The 22,816-nt window shown below is 41.4% G+C and overlaps 1 protein-coding gene and 1 pseudogene across 4 annotated transcripts in view; one reads left to right on the plus strand and one right to left on the minus strand.

Moving 5' to 3' along the window:
* The window catches only part of LOC129399564 (uncharacterized), a 742,397-nt pseudogene that overhangs the window by 95,136 nt on the left and 624,445 nt on the right, over positions 1-22,816 (minus strand).
* Positions 1-22,816, plus strand: part of ACYP2 (acylphosphatase 2) — a 165,048-nt gene that overhangs the window by 28,432 nt on the left and 113,800 nt on the right. Inside the window, exons 4-6 of one of the 4 annotated variants that reach the window (XM_055119713.1) lie at positions 14,939-14,973; positions 20,392-20,482; positions 22,275-22,314. The exons of 1 other annotated variant lie outside the window; for it this stretch is intronic. In XM_055119713.1, coding sequence (XP_054975688.1) covers positions 14,939-14,973; positions 20,392-20,477 — 121 coding nt within the window. In that variant the 3' untranslated portion in view covers positions 20,478-20,482; positions 22,275-22,314. Of the gene's footprint in view, positions 1-14,938; positions 14,974-16,565; positions 16,641-20,391; positions 20,483-22,274; positions 22,315-22,816 lie in introns of all 4 variants that reach the window. 2 more of the 4 variants (XM_055119715.1, XM_055119716.1) reach the window with 2 other exon arrangements.

A 22,816-nucleotide genomic window follows, 5' to 3' on the forward strand; every position in this document is an offset into this window, starting at 1 on the left:
TGTCAGCAGTGTGCAGTGCACTGCCTAAAGCACTAATTATCAAAATTTAAGCCACAGAAAGAGAAATGACAAATTTGTTGTAAAGTCAGACTAAGTATAATAGTGGTATTTTCTTTTAGTTATTGAAAACACTTATTTATATTGGTTATGGGCCACACCCAGTTGTGCTCAGGACTTACTCTTTGCTCTGTGTTCAGAGATCACTCTGCTTGCTCTCGGGGGACCATATGTAGTGTTGAGGATTGAACCCGGATCGGTCATGTGCATGGCAAATGCTCTACTTGCAATGCTGCTCTGCCCCCTAAAAGCATGTTACAAAAGAATAATATGACAATGAATTCTGTAAACAAGAATTGATTTATCTTGAAGATCATGGGTGTGATTTCACTCCAGATTTTTTAATGCGGACTGTAACAGGGGAGTGGCGGGCACTATATTGGAGCAGCCCTGCTCTTTCCTTGCCAGCAGACCAACAGTGCCCAGGCATGTGCTGCAGATGTGCTACATGTGTCTTCTTTTTGTTTTCTGTGGTTTTCTCATAAGGATGACATTATTGTGTAAATTTCACTGTATGATTCTAGTTGTAGAGGTAAGTTTTAATTTTTTTTATTGAATCTCAGTGATAGACACAGTTACAAAGCTGCTCATGGTCAGGTTTCAATCATACAGTGTTCTAACATCCATCCCTACATCAGTGTACATTTCCCACCATCAGTGTTCCCAGTTCTTCTCCCTCACCACCCCCAGCACATCTCTATGGCATGAATTTTCACTCTCTCTCTCTCTCTCTCTCTCTCTCTCTCTCTCTCTCTCTTTCTCTCTCTTTCTCTCTCTGCCGAGGTATGTTACACCAACAGTATTTGATGCACAGAAGCCTTTGAGATCGATTCTTTTACTTGAAATACCTTTTTTCTTTCCAAACTATCCATTTTTTTGTATTTTCTTGCTAATAAATGCAAATTGTTATATAGCATTATACCACTAGATATAAACTGTGATAAAACCTATACAAAATAGATTTTTCTTTAAGAAGGAGTGGTAATTTTTTTTGAGGACAAAAGACCTCCAAACTAAAAGCATTTATATGTGGAGCCACGATGTGACTGAGTCACAAAGTACATTCAGTCCCTTTTCATTTGGAGATAGCAAGCCAAATTTAAAAATGAAAGTAGGATATTGATTACTATGTAATTTTGGAGCCATATGTCATATATCTTTATATTACAAAGTCTCATTAATGAACTACAGTATGTATACAAAAAAATGATGATCCTCTTCAGGTGGGCTTCTTTCATAAGAGTTAAAAATTTTTTTTTTATGACCTGATTGTTCATTTCTTTGTGTGTGTGCACATGTAGTTTTGGATTCAAAAAAATAGTTCTCAGTTAAATGGTAATTGTGTATCTTGAATTAAAAATCTTATAAAAATATTTAGTTTTTTAACTTGGGGGAGGGTGATTAGCCACATCTGGTTGTACTCAAGGGCAACCTTTGGGAAAATAAAAGAAAATTTGGGGAAATTGTTATTATCATAGAATCATTAAGCCCTTGTCTGAGGGTTTACTAAGATGTTCATTGCTAGTTGAACTTTCTGTGTTCTTGTTGTTCCTTAATATTACTTTTATATGGGAAAAAATGAGAATTCCCTGTTGTGAGAAGATATTTGCTATAAATGAGTAGTAGGTGTTCTTTTAAATTTCTGCAGTTATGCCATTGCCTGCATATTTCATGATTTAAGCATTCATTTATTAGTAGACACAGGTTATTGCTGACTTTTTTTTCAATTATGAATCTTTCAGTCAGTGTCTTTGTACACATATAGTTTAAAATTTATCCCACAATTACTAATTAGGTGCCTATTGAAGTTGATAAGCGGAGTTCTAGGTTCTGGGAATCAGCTATGAGTCACAGGTACGTTTCAATTTCCTTTGGTGGGAGACCCACAATAAACGTAAAGTAGATAGACATTTCAGATAGCGGTGAATGGCATGAGGGCCTGGCGTCTTCCCTGCCTTAGAAGGAAGGTTCAAGAAGGTTTGCCATGAGAGAGATAGCCAAGCTAAGAGGTGCCGGGGTGAGGAGGTGATGAGTGGGAGCATGGCTTGGGAACCGAGGGGGTGTAGTGCAGAAACCCTGGGAACTGGAACTTGAGATCGGTTCACTGTCTGCTCCCACCGTGAGCCCACAGTCCAGTAATGCTGTTTTGGAGGAGGGTCTGCCATGCCCTCAACATTACTCTCAGAGGACTTTTTTGGACTGTTTCCTGCCAAGGTGTAATCTTTATCCACCATAACCAAGAAAATGTGTGCTTGCTGCCTACCCCCCACGCACTGAGAGCAGGTCTATGCTCTCCTCAGTACTCTGACATGTTGGTTTCTCAGTATGAGCCAACGGGGGATAAAATTTAAACTTAGTGATTAACCCTTAAGAACCAAATTTATAAAGTGTTTTTCAAATAAATACTGAAAAATTAAGAATTCTTGTATTTAGGTAATTTGAGCAAATTGAGCCACATAAAGATTAGGGCATGGAAGTTAAATATGCTTATGCATAAACCTAGTGCTTAGAAATAAATACAGATAATATTTTGATGCACAACAAGAAATTGTTGTATTGAAAATTATTTTAAAATTTGTATTCTAGTTTGGGTAACATTCAGTAGTGTTAAGGTTATAAAGTTGATGTACTAAGGCAGTGCATCCACCACCAGTCAAAGTACCCAGCACTCGCCGTATTGTCCTGGTGTTACCTCTAGTCTGACCTTCATTCCTTCTAGCCTGCCCCTCACTTTTGGTCAGTTTTGTAATCCAACTTGTCACTGTTAAGTTCTCTCTACTCCCTTGTTTTGTCTCTCTTTATTCCACAGATAAGTGAGATCATGTGGGATTTGTCGTTTTCCTTTCAGCTTACATGATACTCTCCAGTTTTATTCATGTGCAGAAACTGCATGATTTCATCTTTTCTCATGTTACACTGTGTGGATATAGTACAGCTTCTTTACCCATTCACCTGGACATTTAGGTTGTTTCCAGATCCTGGATATATCTTTAGTAAACTCAGATATGTGCATATCTTTTCAAATTCATAACTGGGCTATGGAAAGTGGGCCAGAAAGATGATTTGGATTCAAGCTGAAGATCATTGCATCTCACTTCAGCTCATCCTTCTGTCAGCATAGAGGAGTCATTAAAAAGTTTCAGGACACTAGGATTTAAACACACTAGGACTTGTGAGCTAGGATGCTAACTTCATTGGTAGTATGAATTGTGAATGAGAGAAAGATTGGAGACAGGGAGGCTATTTCACCACCTCTGGGCTCAGCTCACTGGATTGAAGGCATGTAAAATATGCATGTGGCTGGAGTTCGATCTCTGGCAATACACATGAAAGTAGCCCCTCAGTACTGCCAGATACACCCCCAAAACCAACCGACCAAACAAAAATAACATTGTATTATGATTGTATAGAGTAAGAATTATTTGTGGGATTCTAACATGGTAATTTCTGTGTTATTGGCTAGGACATTGGTTTTCAAAGTATGACCAAGGACCCTGTAGCATCAGCCAAGTGACTTGTTAGAAAATGAAAATTCTTGAGCACCTACAGAATTAGAAGCCCCTAAGGGAAATGTCAGCAATCTGTCTGAAAAGCTCCTCCAGCCTGTGAAACTTTAGCCTGAGCAACGCACAGTTGGTGGGAGTGAGCTCAGCAATCATCTGTGCAATGCAGCCAGTTTTCAGGGGAGAATCCATGGTGAGCTTTTACTAGTAACCAGGAGCCCCCAGTCGACAGCTGTGCCAGTGTCTGGGGGTGTACTCAGGCATCACCTACTCCTGAGACTCCCAGAATGTTAGTGTTCAGCTACTGAAGAGAAAATTGAGCCAGAAGATAAGTTGTTCAAGGTCAATCAGTAAGATTAGAATTTTTAAAGTTGTCTTCATGATGCCTTAAACTTGATTCAGCTTTTAAATCATTTGCCTTATGACACCACTAAATTATTCAGTGACAAATTAACTGCTAAAGTTTTAGACAAAAAACAGGGTTATAGACATTATAAAAAATGTCAATTCTTTATGTTTTTAATTTATGTTTTCATTTTTTAAAAATTTGGGCCATACCCAGCAATGCTCAGGGCTTACTCCTAGCTGTGTGCTCAGGGCTCATTCCTGGCAGTGCTCAGGGGACCATATGAGGTGCCCGGGATCTAGCTGGAGTTGCCTCATGAAAGGCAAGTGCTTTCCCCCATACTATGTCTCTGGCCCAATTAAGTTCTCCTTTAGTTTCCAGTATCTTACAATTTAGAAAGAACTTTTATAAGAATTTTATAAAAAATGTACATTTTTAGTATCAGTGAAAGGACAGGGTATAACAGATACGGATGCAGTGTCTTGTGGAGTATATGTATGTAAGAACAATTTTCAACTCTAGGTGGAGCTCTTTGATTTATAAATATGTTGTTTTATTTATAGACAGTCAGCTTTTTAACAATTGAGCAATCTGGGATAAAAAAATTAGACATTTATAAAGGCATTCTTTTATTCTTTTCAAAGCCAATTAGATAAAAACTCACATTTTCCTTTCTTTGCCTGACCCTGGAGATTCAAATTCAGGTCTCAGAGGGTCATTTTTCAGAACCATCTTGATCACCTTTGAACCTTAGATTAAAACAATGCTTCCTTCCAGAACTTGCAGTGAGGTTAACTAATGCCTGATTGTGTAGTCTATAAGAAAAACAAACTTCTTATTATGTTTTTGTGTTCCTACTTAGTGTTCCTACTTTGTGTTCATAAAAGTATTCTTGTGAGCATTTTTTATATTTATTCCTTGTTCTGGCGCTTAATGGAATATGTTTCCCCATGTTTGTTGTTTCTAATGCTTCCCTGTTGAAATTAAATTCTGCAATGGGTTTCTTTTTCTGAGTAATACCGGTTGAGAGAGACCCGTGGGTGACACAGCTGTTGCTGCAGTCATTTCTTCAGTTCTTTTTTCCCCATCGTCTACAGAGAAGTGCTAACAGCGACATTCCTGGAACACAAATCAAACATTTCTCTGCCACTCTTTTCTGCCTCGCTCTGCTAGCTCAGTACCTGCCCTTTTCTGAGAGTGCACGGAAAGGAAAATCCTCCAGGAAAACAACTTGCTATTTGTAGATGGTAGAAGCAAGTAGTTGTAGTTCCTGGACCAGAGATACTACCATTGGTGTTAGCTGAAGGCTCTGAGAAATGCAGAGGTCCAGGCCCAGTGGGAATCTACTGAACAAGATGCCCTGGGGGCTTGGGGCCAACAATTGTGCTGGAGACACTGGAGTAGGCTACTTTGAAAGCACAAAAGCTCTGTAGTCCCAGGGACTTACATTCAGAAACTCCCTTGGGAGAGAGAATGGCTCCAATGGTGGTGCTCATGCCTCGTGTGTGCTAAGCCTAGCTTCTCTTTCTCACACCTGATTTCCTCGGCAGCATCACTGGAGTAACCTCCTCATCAGAAGACAGAATGAAACAGCACCCCAAACTCTGATGCAGTTATCTCTGCCCATTCTCAAATTGTTCAGTGCTTTTTGAGTTGCTTTAGGTTTTGCTAAAAGGGCAAATTTAATGTTTGTGAGAACTCAATACTTGGCATTTCTAATGCTCTCCCAAGTAATGTGGATTTTGTTTTGAATAAGGTGTATAGTATACATGTTTGGCTAAAATAAATGAGTTTTTCCTTTTCTGCCACAGTGGGAAGAAACAATTTCTGGATTATAATACTCTCTTGTCTGGTATAAAGTGACTCACCCTTATTCAATGCTACAAGAGAGCATTGTTTTCCAGGTCCTATCTCTGAGACCCTCTAATATAATTCAGAAGTAGGTACATTTGAATAATGCATCTGATTCTTTAAATTGAGACACTAGCTCATTGACAGATGACGAAAACTAAAGGGAAAATCCTAAGCTTTGTGGTTTTCAGACAAAAATAAGTGACTCTTAACAGTTTAGAATCACTCATTGAGTGTCCAGTTTGCATTGAGCACCTCCTTATAATGCATTCTGGGAATGTATTTTGGGAAATGAATCGGGAGACAGACAGGGGACGATAATGGCCTTGGCACTACATGAAAATCTACCTAGAAAATAAAAGTTCTGGAAGTTAATTACCAGTATAGCAAATATTTCATCAAACATGGTTGAACTTCCAAATCCCAAAGGATAGTTGCTAGATGAGAAGATTAAAATTCTGGAGTTTGACTTGGGGGTAGGTTTTGTGTTTAGAGGAGAGTGAAGGGGGTTCCACAAAGGAGGCAGTGACATGGCCAAGGTACACCTTCCAGGAATGAGCCACAGGTACATTGAACAGCAGAGTACTTCATCAGTACAGAATGTAGACTTCTTGTCTAGAAGATGTTATTGAATGTGACCTAGAGGCAAATTACTAGGAAATTAACTGCTTAGTCTTATGAGTCTTGACTTATTGTGCACTCAGAAGCCATTGAAGAAAACCTTGATTGAATGAGGCTTGAGTGACTCAATCACGAGGACATAGGAAGTCTCACTAATGGAGTGTGAATTGAAATGAAAGACGTGGGGAGCAGAAACATTGTTGGAGGTCATTGCATGAAGAGAAGAGGCAAGAAAGAATACTGCAAGCAACTTTAAAGGAAAATATCTAGATCAAGACAGTATAAACTGAAAATATAAATAGATTTCAAGAGAAGTTAAGATAATATAAATAGAAAGTAGGGCTAATTGTAACTATAGGCCTGTCATTTTGAGGTTCCCCTCAAAATGAATGTCCTGGAGACATTTTTTGATAGGTTATACTTGATGACTTAGGTGGTATTACCTTTCTAATAGTTTGAAATTAATATTATTAACTCATATATTTGTATTTTTGTTGTTTCTTGTGTGGGGTTATTGAACAGTGTGTGTATTTTTTTAAATAGACAACTACAGGTCAATTTGCAGAATATTTTCTCTCCAAATATCCCTGGGACCTGTATACTGAGGGAACTTTGTAGGATATATCCAGCCTAACTTGTTGCATAAAGGTTATTCTTATTACACAAAATTTCATTAATGTCACCTTCTATTGTGAGAAGCTTTACATTGCAGCAGGGACACATCCATCAACTGAGAGCTTGATCATTCAGTGCCTTATTGTTCTTATCTGGGCTGTGCCTCAGTTGTCACATCAGGCTCTCTGGCAGGCTAGTCAAGGCAAACACAGTAAGTCCATGTGGCCCCGGAATAGCCTCAAGAGTATCTCAAGAGTGATGTAAACCCCCCTGACAAGTTTATTATTTTCAGCATTTGTTAAGCAAGTAGTTATTCATTGCATAAACATTTATGAACCGTATGTCTGGTAGACTATCAGAAACTGTGATATAATAAAAATGTATTATAGTTTCTGCCCTCAGAGATGGAAGGAGAAGAGCTGCTAAGCTGAGACTCCACGTACAGGGTGAAGCAGTACAGGGTAGCATTTGTTTCAGAGAGTCTCAGAGCTGTGTGGAGGTCTCTAACCTGTCCCAGAAACAGACTCAGCTCATCAAGGCCACGTCCATTCTGATGCAGTGACATTTGATTATCGCTCAAAGCATATCCAGACTCTGGTTTGGCTGACACCTTTGTCCTTGTGGAATCAAATGCAAGACTAGGCCATCTATGATGGTGGGTCAGTCCACATGCCTGAATGGATGCCCACACCATGTGCTTCCATTCTGTACCCTCTTCTGAATTGGTTTCCCTTCTGTGCACCCGCTGTCCTGCTGGTCACTCACTAATCTCAGAACATGTCCCCCATTTATGATATTTTGGCCTGTACCCCCCTTATGATATTGTGGGGGTCTCTGAGGGTCCAGGCTGAGAAATGCTTCCCTAAAGGATGACTTTTAAAATTTTTATTTTAATTTAACTTAATTTATTTTTAAAATTTTATTTTCAAAGAATTGTTCACAGTAATTGATTGCATTCAATATTCCAACACCAATCCCACCACCACCACTACACCTTCCCACCACCATTATTTTGAGCTTTCTCATCACTACCCAAACCTGTCCCAAAGGCAGATGCTAAATAATTTATTTTGTATTGTTTGTTATGAATAATTGACTAAAAATGATCCAAAAAGGTTTCCTTAGAGGAAAGTGTGTGAAAATTGTTCTACCTTACACCCCATCAAATGTGGCATGCTACTTTTGGTATAACAGTGACATAACTGTATGAGATGTTGCTTCTGGGATTATAAAAGTTTTTCATAGGGTGCTAGAACTGGAGTTAATTTTTTTTAACTAAATGGTAATTTGGGGGTCTGGAGGCATTTCTGTATGCTACTCTTCCGAGATTCATTTGTGAGTCTGGATCATGGCCGTTAATGTGCTTAAATAGCGCCTAGAGGCAGTCCATGGGCCTTAATATCAGGAAATCAGAAGCACAGGGAGAGGGGAGGAGGGGCCCATTCCCAACTCCGGAAGTCAGGAATCTGGACATTTCAACACTGGTCCTGCATACTTGTTTTTTTCAGCAGATTCAACCTCATGCATGGGGGGATTGGGGTGGGCCTGTGAAGGTCTGCTGTGAGTGTGGCAGTGGTTGGGTTCTGGAGGTTTGCGGCTGCCAGGTTTTTGGGGCCAGGTGGAGGGACACACCTGCCCCCTCTGAGGTACCTCAGTTAAATAAGACTGGCAAGGGGTGGAGAGACATCTTTGCTGTAGAGGATGATTTTTTTTCTTTTTGGGTCACACCCAGCGATGCACAGGGGTTACTCCTGGCTCATGTACTCAGGAATTACTCCTGGCAATGCTCAGGGAACCATATAGGATGCTGGGAATCGAACCCAGGTCAGCCGCATGCAAGGCAAACGCCCTACCCACTGTGCTATCACTCCAGCCCCCGATTCTTTTTTTATATTTCTTTATTTTTTATTAAAAAATTGAGTCACCATGAGGGTACAGTTACAAATTTACCCACCTTAGTGCTTGTGTTTCCCTCATACAATGTTCGAGAACCCATCCCTCCACCAGTGTCCATTCTCCACCACCAATGAACCCACCACCACCAATGAACCCAGTATCCCTCCCACCCTCCAATCTCATCCCCCCCTCCACACCACCCCACCTCTGTGGCAGCGTATTCCATTTTGTTCTCTCTCCTTTTGGGTGTTGTGGTTTGCAATAGGGGTATTGAGTGGCCATTGTGTTCAGTCTCTAGTCTACTTTCAGCACACATCTCTCTTCTCGCATGGGATCCCCAACCACATTTTACCTGGTGTTCCCTTCTCTACCTGGGCTGCCTTTCCCCCAGCATGTGAGGCCAGCTTCCAAGCCATGGAGCCAACCTCCTGTATTATATACTGCTATTCTTGGGTGTTAGTTTCCTACTCTGTTATTTTATATTCCACAGATGAGTGCAATCTTTCTATGTCTGTCCCTCTCTTTCTGACTCATTTCACTTAGCATGATACTTTCCATGTTGATCCACTTATATGCAAAGTTCATGACTTCATCTTTTCTAACAGCTGCATAGTATTCCATTGTATAGATATACCAAAGTTTCTTTAACCAGTCATCTGTTTTCGGGCACTCGGGTTTTTTACAGATTCTGGCTATTGTAAATAGTGCTGCGATGAACGTATAAGTGCAGATGTCATTTCAACTATACCTTTTTGTTTCTCCAGGATATATTCCCAGAAGTGGTATTGCTGGATCAAATGGAAGCTCAATTTCTAATTTCTTGAGAAGCGTCCATATTGTTTTCCAAAAGGGGACCAGCCCCCGATTCTTTTCTTTTTACTTTTAAAATTTATTTATTTATTTTTATCATGCTAAGTGAAATGAGTCAGAAAGAGAGAGACAGACATAGAAAGATTGCACTCATCTGTGGAATATAGAATATAGAATAATAGACTAGGAGTCTAGTACCCAAGAATAGTAGAAATAAGTACTAGGAGGTTGACTCCATGGCTTGGAGGCTGGTCTCTCATTCTGGGCAACTCAGAGAAAGGAACACCAAGTAAAATGTGGTTGGAGGTCATGCGGGGGAGGGGTGACGCATGCCGAATGTAGACTAGAGACTGAACACAATGGCTGTTCAACACCTTTATTGCAAACCACAGCACCTAATCAGAGAGAGAGAGAGAACGAAAGGGAATACCCTGCCATAGTGGCAGTTTGGCGTGGGGGGAGACGGGACTGGAGAGGGTGGGAGGGACGCTGGGTTTACTGGTGGTGGAGAATGGGCACTGGTGAAGGGATGGGTTCTTGAACTTTGTATGGGGGAAACATGAGCACAAAAATGTATAAATCTGTAACTGTACCCTCATGGTGATTCACTAATTAAAAATAAAAAATAAAAACAATTAAAAATTTATTTTTATTTATTTATTTATTTATTTATTTTTTAATTGAGTCACCATGTGGAAAGTTACAAAGCTTTCAGGTTTAAGTATCAGTTTTACAATGCTCGAACACCCATCCCTTCACCAGTGCACATATTCCACAACCAAGAATCACAGTATACCTCCCCCCTCCCCCCCACCTCCCCAGCCCCCCATCCCGCATGTGTAACTGGTAAATTTCACTTTACTTTCACTTTACTTTGATTACATTCAATATTTCAACAAAAAACTCACTATTATTGATTTGGAGTTTCTCCCCCCTAAAGTCGACCTGCTGAAAAGAAAGCATTTGATAATTTGTTTACCATTGCTGAGGATGAAGAGATATGAGGTTGAGAGGCCACACTAGCAGCCACACGGTTTTGGATTTCTGTATTTTAGTATTTTAGTAACTAAGTCCAGAGAAATATCTGCCAGAAATTGCAACATTGTAAGCTTGTACCTCTCAGCTACATTATATTCCACATATGAATGCAATCTTTCTATGTCTGTCTCTTTCTTTCTGACTCATTTCACTCAGCATGATACTTTCCATGTTGATCCACTTATATGCAAATTTCATGACTTCATGTTTTCTGACAGCTACGTAGTATTCCATTGTGTAGATATACCAGAGTTTCTTTAGCCAGTCATCTGTTTTTGGGCACTCTGTTTTTTTTTTTTCCATATTGTGGCTATTGTAAACAGTGCGGCAATGAACATAGAAATGCAGATGTCATTTCTACTATACCTTTTTGCCTCTCCAGGATATATTCCCAGGAGTGGTAGCTCAATTTCTAACTTTTTGAGAATTGTCCATATTGTTTTCCAAAAGGGGACCAGCCCCCGATTCTTATATAATACATTCCTTGTGATCTGACAGTGTCTATCGCTGTTGGTAATGAGACTGTGTATTGCTGAATTCTGGCTAGCAGAGATGTTACAAAGGCAAAATTTGTTTCGCCTGTGTTCAGTTAAGTGGCATATAAAATGGACAACCAAAGGCAAAACTTAGGTGGGACACACCAATGGCTTGTTTGGGCACCATTTTCACTTCTTTTAACTTGGAATATTTGTGAAACTCGATTTTTCTGCCTGATAGAGCCCATTAGAAACATTACTGAAGTTTTGCTTTTCTACCTAAAATGTTTTAGGCAAAGTATGTATCCTCTCCCTGAGTCTTCCATTGCTCCTATTTCTCCTCAATTAGAAGCTTTTCAGCAAAGGTTAATCTTTTCTTGACAACTTGATAACTTCTTTCTAAAATCTCAGTGACAGATCTTTGTGGACCAGTTAACATAAGTAGTACTGTCTGTGTCAATACCGAAAGTTCTAGTCCTATGCATAATTTGTTTCCACTTTGTTGAGTCTGTCTGGTTTTCATTTGTATCTGTTTCCCTGATTTGGGGGGGCAGTTTATGAAGACTCCCCCTCCCATTGCTCTCCCCCAACACATGCGCTACTGTTTTTAATTTGTTGGCATTACTGACATAATGTATGTTTACTTATCTTTACTTGGTCCTACATTAGAATATTGGATAAATAAATAATTACTGGCCTGCATGAGTTTCATACTATACATGCTATATTTATGTTACTTTAGATATTTTTGGCAAATAGTATACTGGGAAAAGTCCATAACATCTTTTTATTTTTTTTAAATTTTCTAATGAATCACCATGAGATATATTTACAGACTTACAAATTTGCATGATAACATTTCAACCATACAATGTACAAAATACAACCCATCCCTTCACTAGTGCCCATTCTTCACAGCCAGTGTTGCCAGGATCATCCCACCATTCCCACCCCATTCTCCCCGCCAAGGCCCATAACACCTTGAGGTTGGTTTTGATTTTAGTTTTGGCCTACATCCAGCAGTGCTCAGGGGGAACTCTTTGCTCAGTGCTCAGGGTCGCTCCCAGCGGAGTTGCAGGACTATGTCATGCCAGGGATCGACCTGGGCTTACTTGTGCAAAGATGAGTGGTCACTCAGTGTTGAGTTCTGTCTTCTGCCCTAATGTTGTATGATGCTTTCTTCTAAAAATGTCTTCTCAGTTTATATTAATTAAAACTAATGTAAACATACATCATAAATGCATTATGATGGTATGATATATACATCATATATCATCTACATCATCTATCATCTATATCATATATATATAAATAGAAACCATATATATCATACCTATATATATGTATATAAATATATCACAAAAGGTTAGTGTAATCCACCAGCGATTACCTGGACCCTGGGAATGTGAAGACAGTCTGTCAGCATAGGGCGACAACGCTCAAAGACTTGCGTGCATGTTACAGAGCCAGTCACTCACATGGGTCATAGGCTTATAGTGAGATGACAAAGTTTATCGGGGAGCATAATGGCTATAGAGGGGCAGAAAGGGATGTATCACATGCAGATCATGAGTCGGGATGAGGAAGGTGAAATCTGTAGCTTGTGTGTGCTAGCAGGTTCAGAGTATCATGAGGTGTCCCAGGGTGTCTCTGAACTCCGGCAGGGATGGAACAATAAGCATAACAGACACCACAGTTCTTGGCTCTCCCTAACATCCGACTCCGGCCACAGGCTGCTTCGAGGCCAAGAAGCCATGCTCATCTCCAGGGAATGCCAGTTCCCTGGCAACAGCTTCACCTCCTTCAGGCTGGGACTCAGAGTCGCCCCCAACAATGCAGCCTGGATGGTCAGGGAGGTGTGCCAGGGAGAACCCCAAGGTTAGGATTTGGACAGTGAGGAAGGAGTAGCCACATGGCTTCACACTCTTGATCCTTTTCTCTGAAGCCTGGGGACTCCTGGGGAGGAGGTGTGGACGCTCTGCCCATGCTCACCTGCTCTTCCTTCCTTGCCATTCTCAGCCATGGGAAATGACAGGAGCACCGTGAGCCCGCGCGTGCTGCCTTTCAGGACTCTGGCCCGTCCACGTGTTTGCTGTTTCCTCTTGCTCTTTTTTCATTTTTGCTCTGTCCAGCTTCAAACAAGCCCTTCCAATTTCTGAAGACTCTACTGAGAAGATCTTTTAAAAAATATGTACATATATGTATATAACTTTTCAAGCACAGTTTTCCTCCCCATGCTGAAAATACCAAGTGGAATAGGAAATGAAGAGCATGAGTTAAGTAAGAGTTTTGAAATTTATGACAGAATTTATAAAAATTTAGCAAAGTTAGCTGCCCAAATTTAAAGGCCAACCTTCTTTTTTGTTATGTAAGAGCTAGAGTGTGCTGTTGGCTGCTGATTATCTCAGTAACCAGTTTGAGAGTGAATAGTCAGTTTCTTTTGTTTGTGAAGGTCTGCTTTCACTGGTAGAAGAATTACAAACAAAATTTACTGGGGAACTCAATTTAACTTCATGCGAGAGATTTTTTTTCACCCCTTAAATTAGTGATTCTAAAAATTTTGAACTGGAAAATTTAATTATAGAGTAAGTAGAGCTAAGCTGCTTTGGATGTTTTACTTGTCGGTTCTATTTCGGTTTCTTAGGAAACAAGTTAAAAACAGCTTTTTAGACCTTAATACATTTCTAATTACTTCTCTTTCTCCTCTTTTGAGAGAATTGTTTGTCTTTAAAAAACTCAGGATTCCTTGCCTATAATAATAGAAATATTGGTTTAAAAATTTTATATTCCCTCCATCACATTCATCTGTATGTTTAGATGCTTGCAAAGAGGTAACACCAACGCTAGGGCTATAAAGCTTTTATATCGGAAGTTAAGAGTGATCACTTGCCACTTTTCTGTGAGTGTGTTCGTAGCAAGTGAAGTGATCGTCTGAATTGACTTTCCTTCATAGCCAAACTTCTCAAACAGGGGTGGAGTCGCTGCGGAGTTACTGCTTCTCCGTTGGAGTGGGAGCTGTTGAGAGAGTTGAGTGGGGAGGTGATAAGGGGGAAGGAAGACTGCAGTCATTGCTCAGCTCCACGTCTGGAGTTTCCAGCATGTGGAGCTTGCACCTCGCAAAGTTTACATGTTACCTTGACTGATTTCCACTCAGCTGCTCTTCTCTTAGCTACTTGGGAAATGAAAGTGTGAGAGATGAGGGGAATTTTGCTCCCTCTTCTGTGGTTGTGAACTGAGGTGCAACCCCTCAGCTTATCTTCTCTCTGTCTCTGTTTCTTTCATCAGCAGAGCAGCGATTAAGGCTGCGGGCACCAAGTGTCAGAAGACTTACTATTTTGATGGTCTGTGGAGACAGGATACACCTCTTGCCTCTCACGCTCACCGCCCTTAGTCACATACCCGTTCCACTGACATTGTCGATTTGCTTATCCTTTCAAAAAAACAGTCCTTGGAATCATTGATCTTTTGCATTACCCCTTTTCCCCTATTTATTTCCACTTTAATGGGTGTGTGTGGGGTTGGGGGGTGTTGGTAATTGAACACAGAGCCTCACACATGCAAGAAAAGCGCTCTCTTGTGGTGTCCTGAGTGACACTCCAATTTTCATTCTTTCCTTCTAGTGACTCTGGGTTTCATTTGTTGCTCCTTAAGACGTAGGGTTAGATGGGGCTTCTGGGTCTTTATTCTCACTGTAGTTCTTATTTCATTTAATGTTCTTGTTTCAGTGAGCACTGTGAGAGCACTGCTTTGAAATCTTCAGGTGAGTTATTTAGATCTGGTGTATTAACAAATATCCCCACACTTATGTCCAGCTCAAGTCCCCATAGAGGTTGCAGGAGGAAGCTCAGTCTCTGGGTGCCAGGAGAGAGAGGCCCTTCATGGATACTTCTCAGCCCTCCGTTGAGGTCACGGCCCAGGGAGGGAGCAGGGGGACTGAAGGGACACCAGGGGGGCGGGGAGGAGCTGCCGCAGTTCTCAGTAGCTTGTGCACACAGAATTGTCTCCAGAGGGGCCAGATTAGCCGTGGGGTTCAGGGCCCTGAGGTGCCTCGGGAGGGGAGCCCTCGAGAACACCTAGGCAGGGCCGGGAGATGCATCTGACTTTGCTGTGGTCAAGAGGAGCTTCTCTTGTGAGGAGGCCAGGCAGACTGTGCTCCTCCTGACTCATGCACGTCTCCTGCGTCAGTGCCTGGAGGTTACATTCAAGTGTCGATCTGCAAGTGCAATGCTTGTGACAGCCTGAGGTTCCATCCACAGACGCTGTCCTGTGACTCTCTGAGGCCGTCCAAAGGCCGCAGGAGTCAGATCGTGGGGCTGCAGGGGGTTGTCCTTTGAGCCTGAGGCCAGAGTTGTTTTCTGAGACTGGCCTCGAACCCTTGCAGGCTTCTCGCTGTCACCAGCACTCCCCAATCTAAATGTGATGGGGTCCCCTCCCCCCATGCCTCCCATCTCTGCTCTTCACCATCCAGTCACTCTCCAGACGAAGTGCTGCCCAGGCTCTGCAGCTGGTTGTGTTTTTCTTCTCCCTCAGGATAGTCCTCAGCTTGGAGGGTCCCTGAGAGTCAGCTTGAGCCCCCCAGGCCCAAAAGACTCTTTCTCCCTTGGGTTCTAGCGCCCTGGTGCACTCTATGTGAAAGGTCATGGCGGCTTTGACGACTGTCTCCGACAGTCCCATGTGAGGGAGCCACCTGACAGCTTGCTGCTGTTTGTCGTGACCTTGTGCATCCCAGGAGGTGAGCCCAGTGTCTGCCCTGCCACTGCTCTGCCATACCGTCCTCAAAAAGCGGAGTGTATGCAGATGTGCTGCCAGGGATTGAACTTCGGTCTCTGAGTACAAGGCAATTTCTCTACTCCGGCCTCCAAAAGTGTTTCTCTTTAAAAGCAGGGATAATGCACCTCACATCTGTTGACCAGAGCCAGCCGTCATTAGCAAATGTCTCAGTGGCCACTGGCAGCCCCTTGGTGCTTGCATGCGTGGTCTCTTCCCGTCTTTCTCCTGTCTTCAGTCCGAAGCTGCTAGACGGGGAAGAAGGAGTCATTTTCTCATCTCAGTTGAAGCCATCCGATTTCTGGTCCTTTGCATGGTTCTCTGAAGGACCATCCTAGGCCCAGCGCTTCCTGTAGGAATGACTGAGGCCTGACGCATCACTGTCTCTCAGTGCTGTGCAGTGTATCCTCTGCCCACCCCAGTCTGTGCTCCTCTTGCCCCTTCCAGCTTTGCTCTGTGAGGCCAGTTCTTGGAGGGTCAGTGGCCCCTGCACCCCGCCTTCCAGCTGTGGCCTATGGGGGGCACCCGTCAGCAGCGGGGAATAGAAAGATTCGGGCTTAAGAGTCAAGCTGCCTTCTCTTCCAGGGCTCCTGCCCGAGGCTCCTTGTGCTGTCACTGTGGTGTCCCTGTGTTCCCTCTCATGAGCTCCCACCAGAGCAGGTAATCACCCCCTGCGTTTCTAGCCTCGAGCTCCTGTTGGTGCCTTTCCCCTGACCTAGTTCTGTCAAAAGTTGTCTTAATGGCCACTGTTCTTGAGATGACTTTTCTTGTCAACATTTATTTTTTTCAGTCACCCCCATTTGCATGTGTTGTATCCTGGAAGCACCTAGATTGATCTGTCACTATCACTGTCATTGTCATCCCGTTGCTCATTGATTTGTTTGAGTGGGCGCCAATAATGTCTCTCATTGTGAGACTTATTGTTACTGTTTTCGGCATATTCAATACACCACGGGTAGCTTGCCAGGCTCTGCCATGTGGGCTCGATACTCTTGGTAGCTTGCCGGGCTCTCGGAGAGGAGTGGAGGAATCGAACATGGGTCGGCCGTGTGAAAGGTGAAAGCCCTACCGCTGTGCTGTCACTCCAGCCCACCTAGATTGATAGATAAATTTAAAGCACTTCACACTTTTTAAAGTAATTTTCTAAAACATGATTTTATTAGCTGTGCAGTTTTATCACGCAGACTTACAGTGCGCTTCAATTCCCTATCGTGGGAGTATATATGTGGCTATAAGCCAGGAGCCTCATCCAGTGGCACTGGGCCAGGAGGCCACTCCCAGGGGCCTCAAACTTCACTGCTTCGGGGCCTCAGATGCTCTCAGAGATACACCAGGCTACACCAGAATCCTGGTGATGAGTGAAGGGCATTGAACTCAGCACCTCAGGCATGCCATGCTCCCAGTCGTGGATACAGACCTTTATAGCTTTAATCATAACATACTCAAAACATTGATTATATCATTGAAATTTCCCAGCCTTTTAAAATGACACTGACAACCTTGAGTTGTTTATTCTTTAGTGTCAAGATTTCTTTTCTAATCTATTTTATGTAATATCCAGAATGACAAAGGGGAAAGCAGTTTTAAGGGCTTGGCTTATTGTGCTGTATCACACAAAGTAAAATAAGACTGTGGCCCAAATCCATAACTTCAAGGTCTTTGGTTCAAGGCTCTTAAAACAGTTTCAGCAATCTGCTTTAAACAATACTTTTACCTAAAGCTGAGATCCTTTTTGGTCAAGCTTTGTTTTTATTTAATCCTTTTAAATATTACATAGATGGTGGCAATTCTAGAAAAATACAAAGTATCTGAAAGCAAATATAGGGTTATTAGCATGTAGAATAGTGCAGTAATTGAAAAAATCTAAGAGTAGTGTTTTAATCATGATATGATACTGAAACAAAGTAATCATGAACTTCTAAATTCTGGTTGCTAGCTTTCATTGCTCAGTGATCCTCTTTACAAGATATACTAACAAAGCACTTGGGTGGATTAATCTATTTAGTATATTTATTGTGCATCTTTATGTCCAAAGCATCAGGAAATGTCTATTAACATGCTAAATAAAATATACTGTTAGCACTGATCTCTCTAAGTGGAGTTAGATGTAACAAATAAGCAAGACAATTATGAATACTGAAATATTTTAAAAGAACAGAAATAGGATGAGAAAATAGAGAAAATGAAGTACAGTACTAGGTTAGTGGTCAGGGATAGAGAATGAACTTATTTTATGTGTAATGGAAAGGAACATTCTTGAGTGAGGTAAAAATGAAGCCAACCCAGAGTTGAATGCAAAATTAGAAACTGGAAAACCTGTTTGATTAGGGTGGTCCAAAACACTGAGAATGCCCATTTTATCTTTTTCAAAGAACACGAAACCTCCTCTGGCAGTGAACGAGGAGAAGGCATGGTTTCACATCCACGGTGCCCGGGGCTCACTCCTGGATTCTCAGGGAACCACTTGGGGTGCTGAGGACTGTGCTGGGGTCTGCTGCATGCAAAATGAGGACCTTACCCCTTACTCAGAAATATTCATTTGCATTTACATCAAAAGTGTGTCTCAGGAAATGCTGCTGAATGAGTTTATTGATCACCCACTGGTCTAACTACTATTTTGAAAATCAGATTTCATGTCCTCTTTTCCTATCAAAATTCCCCTCTTGTTTAGACAAGATGATTGCTTTGAGAATGAGTTTGCCAGCTTCTGGCCTGCTGACTTGTTGCCAATAAGACTATTTCTCCACCTATCACTGTGTCTCTTGTTTGATTGATCCCAGAGCAACAATGGAACCAAACCTTCAGTGATTACTTAATGAAGCGGAGGACTGCCTCAGGTGTGGTCATTCCTTCACTCTGGTTGGCACCCGGGCAGGGCAGACATCAGTCATCAGTCTCATGGTCTACTGCTTATCTTAGGTGGAGAACTAAATCACAGAAATTTCTCAGTACTCTGCATATTATAACGGTGATGGTCTGGTTCCACGACTTTCTATTCCATAGAATTACAGAGTACCAGGTCCAGAGCCTTGGTGACAACGAGCCAGGAGATCGGATGAGGGCAAAGCTATGTCTTCAAGGCATCTAACTTGTCTGCATTTACCCAAAGGTGGTTTCACAGAGGAAGAGAACGGGAAAGTGAATTTCAGAGAGGGTGGGTTGCGCCAGAATGAAAACCAGAATGAATAATAAACTCCCTCTTCAGTTGGTCCATCGGAGCACACCCCATTTTGCCTGTAAAGAAAGTAAGGGTTAAGTATTTTGGGGGAAGGACAAGATAAGGACAACTGCTCTTTCCAGAAGAACTGTTGGTAATTTAGCTCTTATTTACTTCTGGGCCACTTTTAGGATCATGTTCTGTCAGGTTAAGTAAATATTTCCTTGTTGGTCTCTTAAAAATCACATATAATTGAACTCTGTAATATCTACTTTCAATGACTTAAGTTAAGGTAACAGTTTTATACATTTGTGAATACATTTAACTAAATGCTTACTGATCAGTTACTATGTGCCAGTCTGTGGTGGTAAGATGGTTAATGAACATGGACCTTCACTGCCTTGTTTACTGGATCTTATTTGACTATGACTCACAAAATTATTTTTTTATTACTGGTTCTCCTGACAACTTTCGACCCCTTTAGTAAACACACTTTGTTCATTTTTCTGTTGTGAAATAAAATAAACCTGCACAACTCATGCACAAAACATAGGCCATAAATGTTAAAATCTGATTCCCCACTCACAAATCTTACATGCTTATTATATGCCTATTATAAACTTCTAGCGTTCCCTCAATAAAAATAACAAAGGAAAAAGGAAAAGAGATTAAGCTTATAATCAGCATTGGTGTTTAGACAGCCTTAATGCTGGACCCCTGTGAGCTTCAAGGGGTGAGGTGGATTCGGTCATGCAGACTAGTGGGGGATCTGGATTTGTTTATATACGGGATTTTCTTCTTTGCTCCTGACTTATTATCTGCATATAGTGGTAGTGCCCATGTTCCACAAAACCCAAAAGCTTGCCTAAATTTGCCAGGAAAAACTGGCCATATGGTTTTGGAAAGACTTGACATGGGAATACCAACCACTATATTAAGTCAATCTCAATATGATATTTAATGATAAAATAGTGAAGGGAAACCCAATATAAGCTAAGAACAAGATAGTTCTGCTGCCAGGGGCCAGAGAGATAGCACAGCGGGTAAGGGCATCCATTGTTCTCCAAGTAATGCCAGGAGTGATTCCTGGAGCAAAGAACCAGGAGGAATCCCTGAGCATTGCCAAATACAGCCCCCAAACAAACAACAACAAAAATCTGCTGTCACCACTACCAATAATTTCTTGTTTTTTTTTTTTTTTTTTTTTTTTTTACTTTTTGGGTCACACCTGGTGATGCTCCGGGGTCACACCAGGGAATTACCCCTGGTGGTGCTCAGGGGACCATATGGGATGCTGGGAATTGAACTCGGGTCGGCCGCATGCAAGGCAAATGCCCTAACCACTGTAAGTATCGCTCCAGCCCCATTTTTCTTTCTTTTTTTAAAGAATAAGATAGTATATAATTTCTTTGAGAATGCAAAACAATACAATCAAAAAGGCAATAGAAATTATAATTAAAAATAAATCAGTCCAGAGGTGGAGGGATAGTACAGTGGAAAAGATGTTACCTTGCATGCAGCCAACCCTGGTTCAACCCTGGGTACAAGGTTCCCCAAACCTGAGCACAGAGCCAGGAGTAAGCTCTGAGCACTGCCAGGTGTGATTCCCAAATAAGAAACAAACAAAGAAAAACTCAAACTGTAAAGCAGGATACAGGATTATTGTTCTATTTTATAACACTACCTAACTAGAAAGGCCAAAAAAATAAGACTTAAATTAGAAAAAAAGATCCAAAATAAATTTGCAAAATTAGTAACTATCTTTGTTTCTAAAGTGCTGCTCTTTTTTTGTTTTTAAATGTAGAAAAAAGCCACAACTGTTGGTACAGTTTTAGAATAAAAGCTGATTAAATAACATTAATATTAAAATTAATAGATATAGATGTGTAGCCGTTGGTCCAGAGACTTTGGGATCTCATGAGTGGTTCAGGAGGTGGGTGGGGCTCCGGGTGTACAGGGCGCTGGGGCAAGTCACCCACCCCCACTCTGAAAATATGCCAGGGTTCTCTGCGGGGCACTGGGCTGCTCTTATTTTATTTTATTTTATTTTTTGCTTTTTGGGTCACACCCAGCGATGCTCAGGGGTTACTCCTGGCTCTGCACTCAGGAATTACTCCTGGCGGTGCTTGGGGGACCATATGGGATGCCAGGGATCGAACCTGGGTCGGCCGCGTGCAAGGCAAACACCCTACCCGCTGTGCTATTGCTCTGGCCCCTGCTCTTATTTTAACTGCCAGCATTTTTCTTAGGGAAATACTTAACTGACCAGGTCAGTTGATCTCTGGATTCCCCGGTTGGATATTCTGGTGTAGAGGCAGAAGGAAGACCCATCTGTCCTGTGTTAAGTTTTAAATGAATGTGTTGCAGAAAATGTTACAGAGGTCCCCTTACCTGCATGAATAAACCAGACCCAGTAAATGGCTAGAGCCCTGTGTATGTCTGGGATTTCTAATTATTGGCTACAACTTTAGAGTAATGAAATGTTTATATCATAATTTATTTTCTAAAATTTACTTTCCTTGTGGTTCAGCAAAACTAACTTTATTACTATGATCAAAATATTTACTTCCTTTCCCTATTTATAGCTGATTTAAAATATTTAAGAGTGTCATTCAAAATTTGCCCATTTGAATATATTTGTTAAAAAACATAAATTTAAGCAGCTGCAACAATTTGAAATATTAGATTTTCCATTCTCCCTCCACTTTTCTTCTCCTTCAAAATATTTTAAATGGTATATTAGTATTTAAGAATTACAAATGATGACCGAATGTATGTTTTAATAAAAATACACCAAGTTGATTTAAAACAATCTCTTGAACTTTTAACCTTACTATAATTTAATTCTGTATTTTAATGAAAATATTATTTTTCTTAATTTTAGTGTTAAATGGTACCCTAAGTCACAATGTAAAGGACAACATCACTCTTTAAGTCTGTTACATCTGTAACTACAAATTAAAAAAATTTAAGTGTGATGCAAATGGTTTTCTAGAGCCACAAATTAGAAATCAAAGAGAAGCAAGATAAGTGCTGAACATGTCCAAAACAGATCCTTTATTATGCAGGAATTTATTGCATTTATCTTCTGTAAGAGGAATAATCTGACAAGGTAATTTGTCATTTCTTTTTGCCAGCGTTTCCATCACGTAGATCCTCCCAGCAGTCGGAAGCCAGGTCTGTAGCTAAGGTCACAATGGCACAATATTTATAAACAGTCATTTTTAATTTGGAGGATGTGAAATGTGGAGAAACATTTTCCAGAGGTCTGAATCGCCTTGGAGGGTGGCAGCACTGTCAGCTTGGGGTGACGTCCTGGGCGCGGGAGCTCCCACCTTCCTTAGGACATTCTTTACCTGGGTCTTGGAGGGTGGACTCCCTGGGTTGTGGACCCAGGGCAGCGGGTCACTTTCTTGGGTCTAAATACTGCCGAGGACCTTCCAGTTATAAAAACCAATATTCTTTCTTGTTTAAGCTAGTTTTAATTTTGTTTTGTTTTGTTTTAAGGCCGAAGTCAGAAAGATTGTACAGAAAATAAGGAACTTGCCTTGCATGGAGCTCCCGAGCACTCTCGGGCATGACCCAGTGCACCCACCCCCAGAGCTTACATCTGACCCACACCACCCACATACCCAGCTCTCACAGAGTCCAACCCGTGGAAGATGAACAAATAAGATCA

The sequence above is a fragment of the Sorex araneus genome, chromosome X (assembly GCF_027595985.1).
Source record: "Sorex araneus isolate mSorAra2 chromosome X, mSorAra2.pri, whole genome shotgun sequence".
Taxonomy (NCBI): domain Eukaryota; kingdom Metazoa; phylum Chordata; class Mammalia; order Eulipotyphla; family Soricidae; genus Sorex; species Sorex araneus.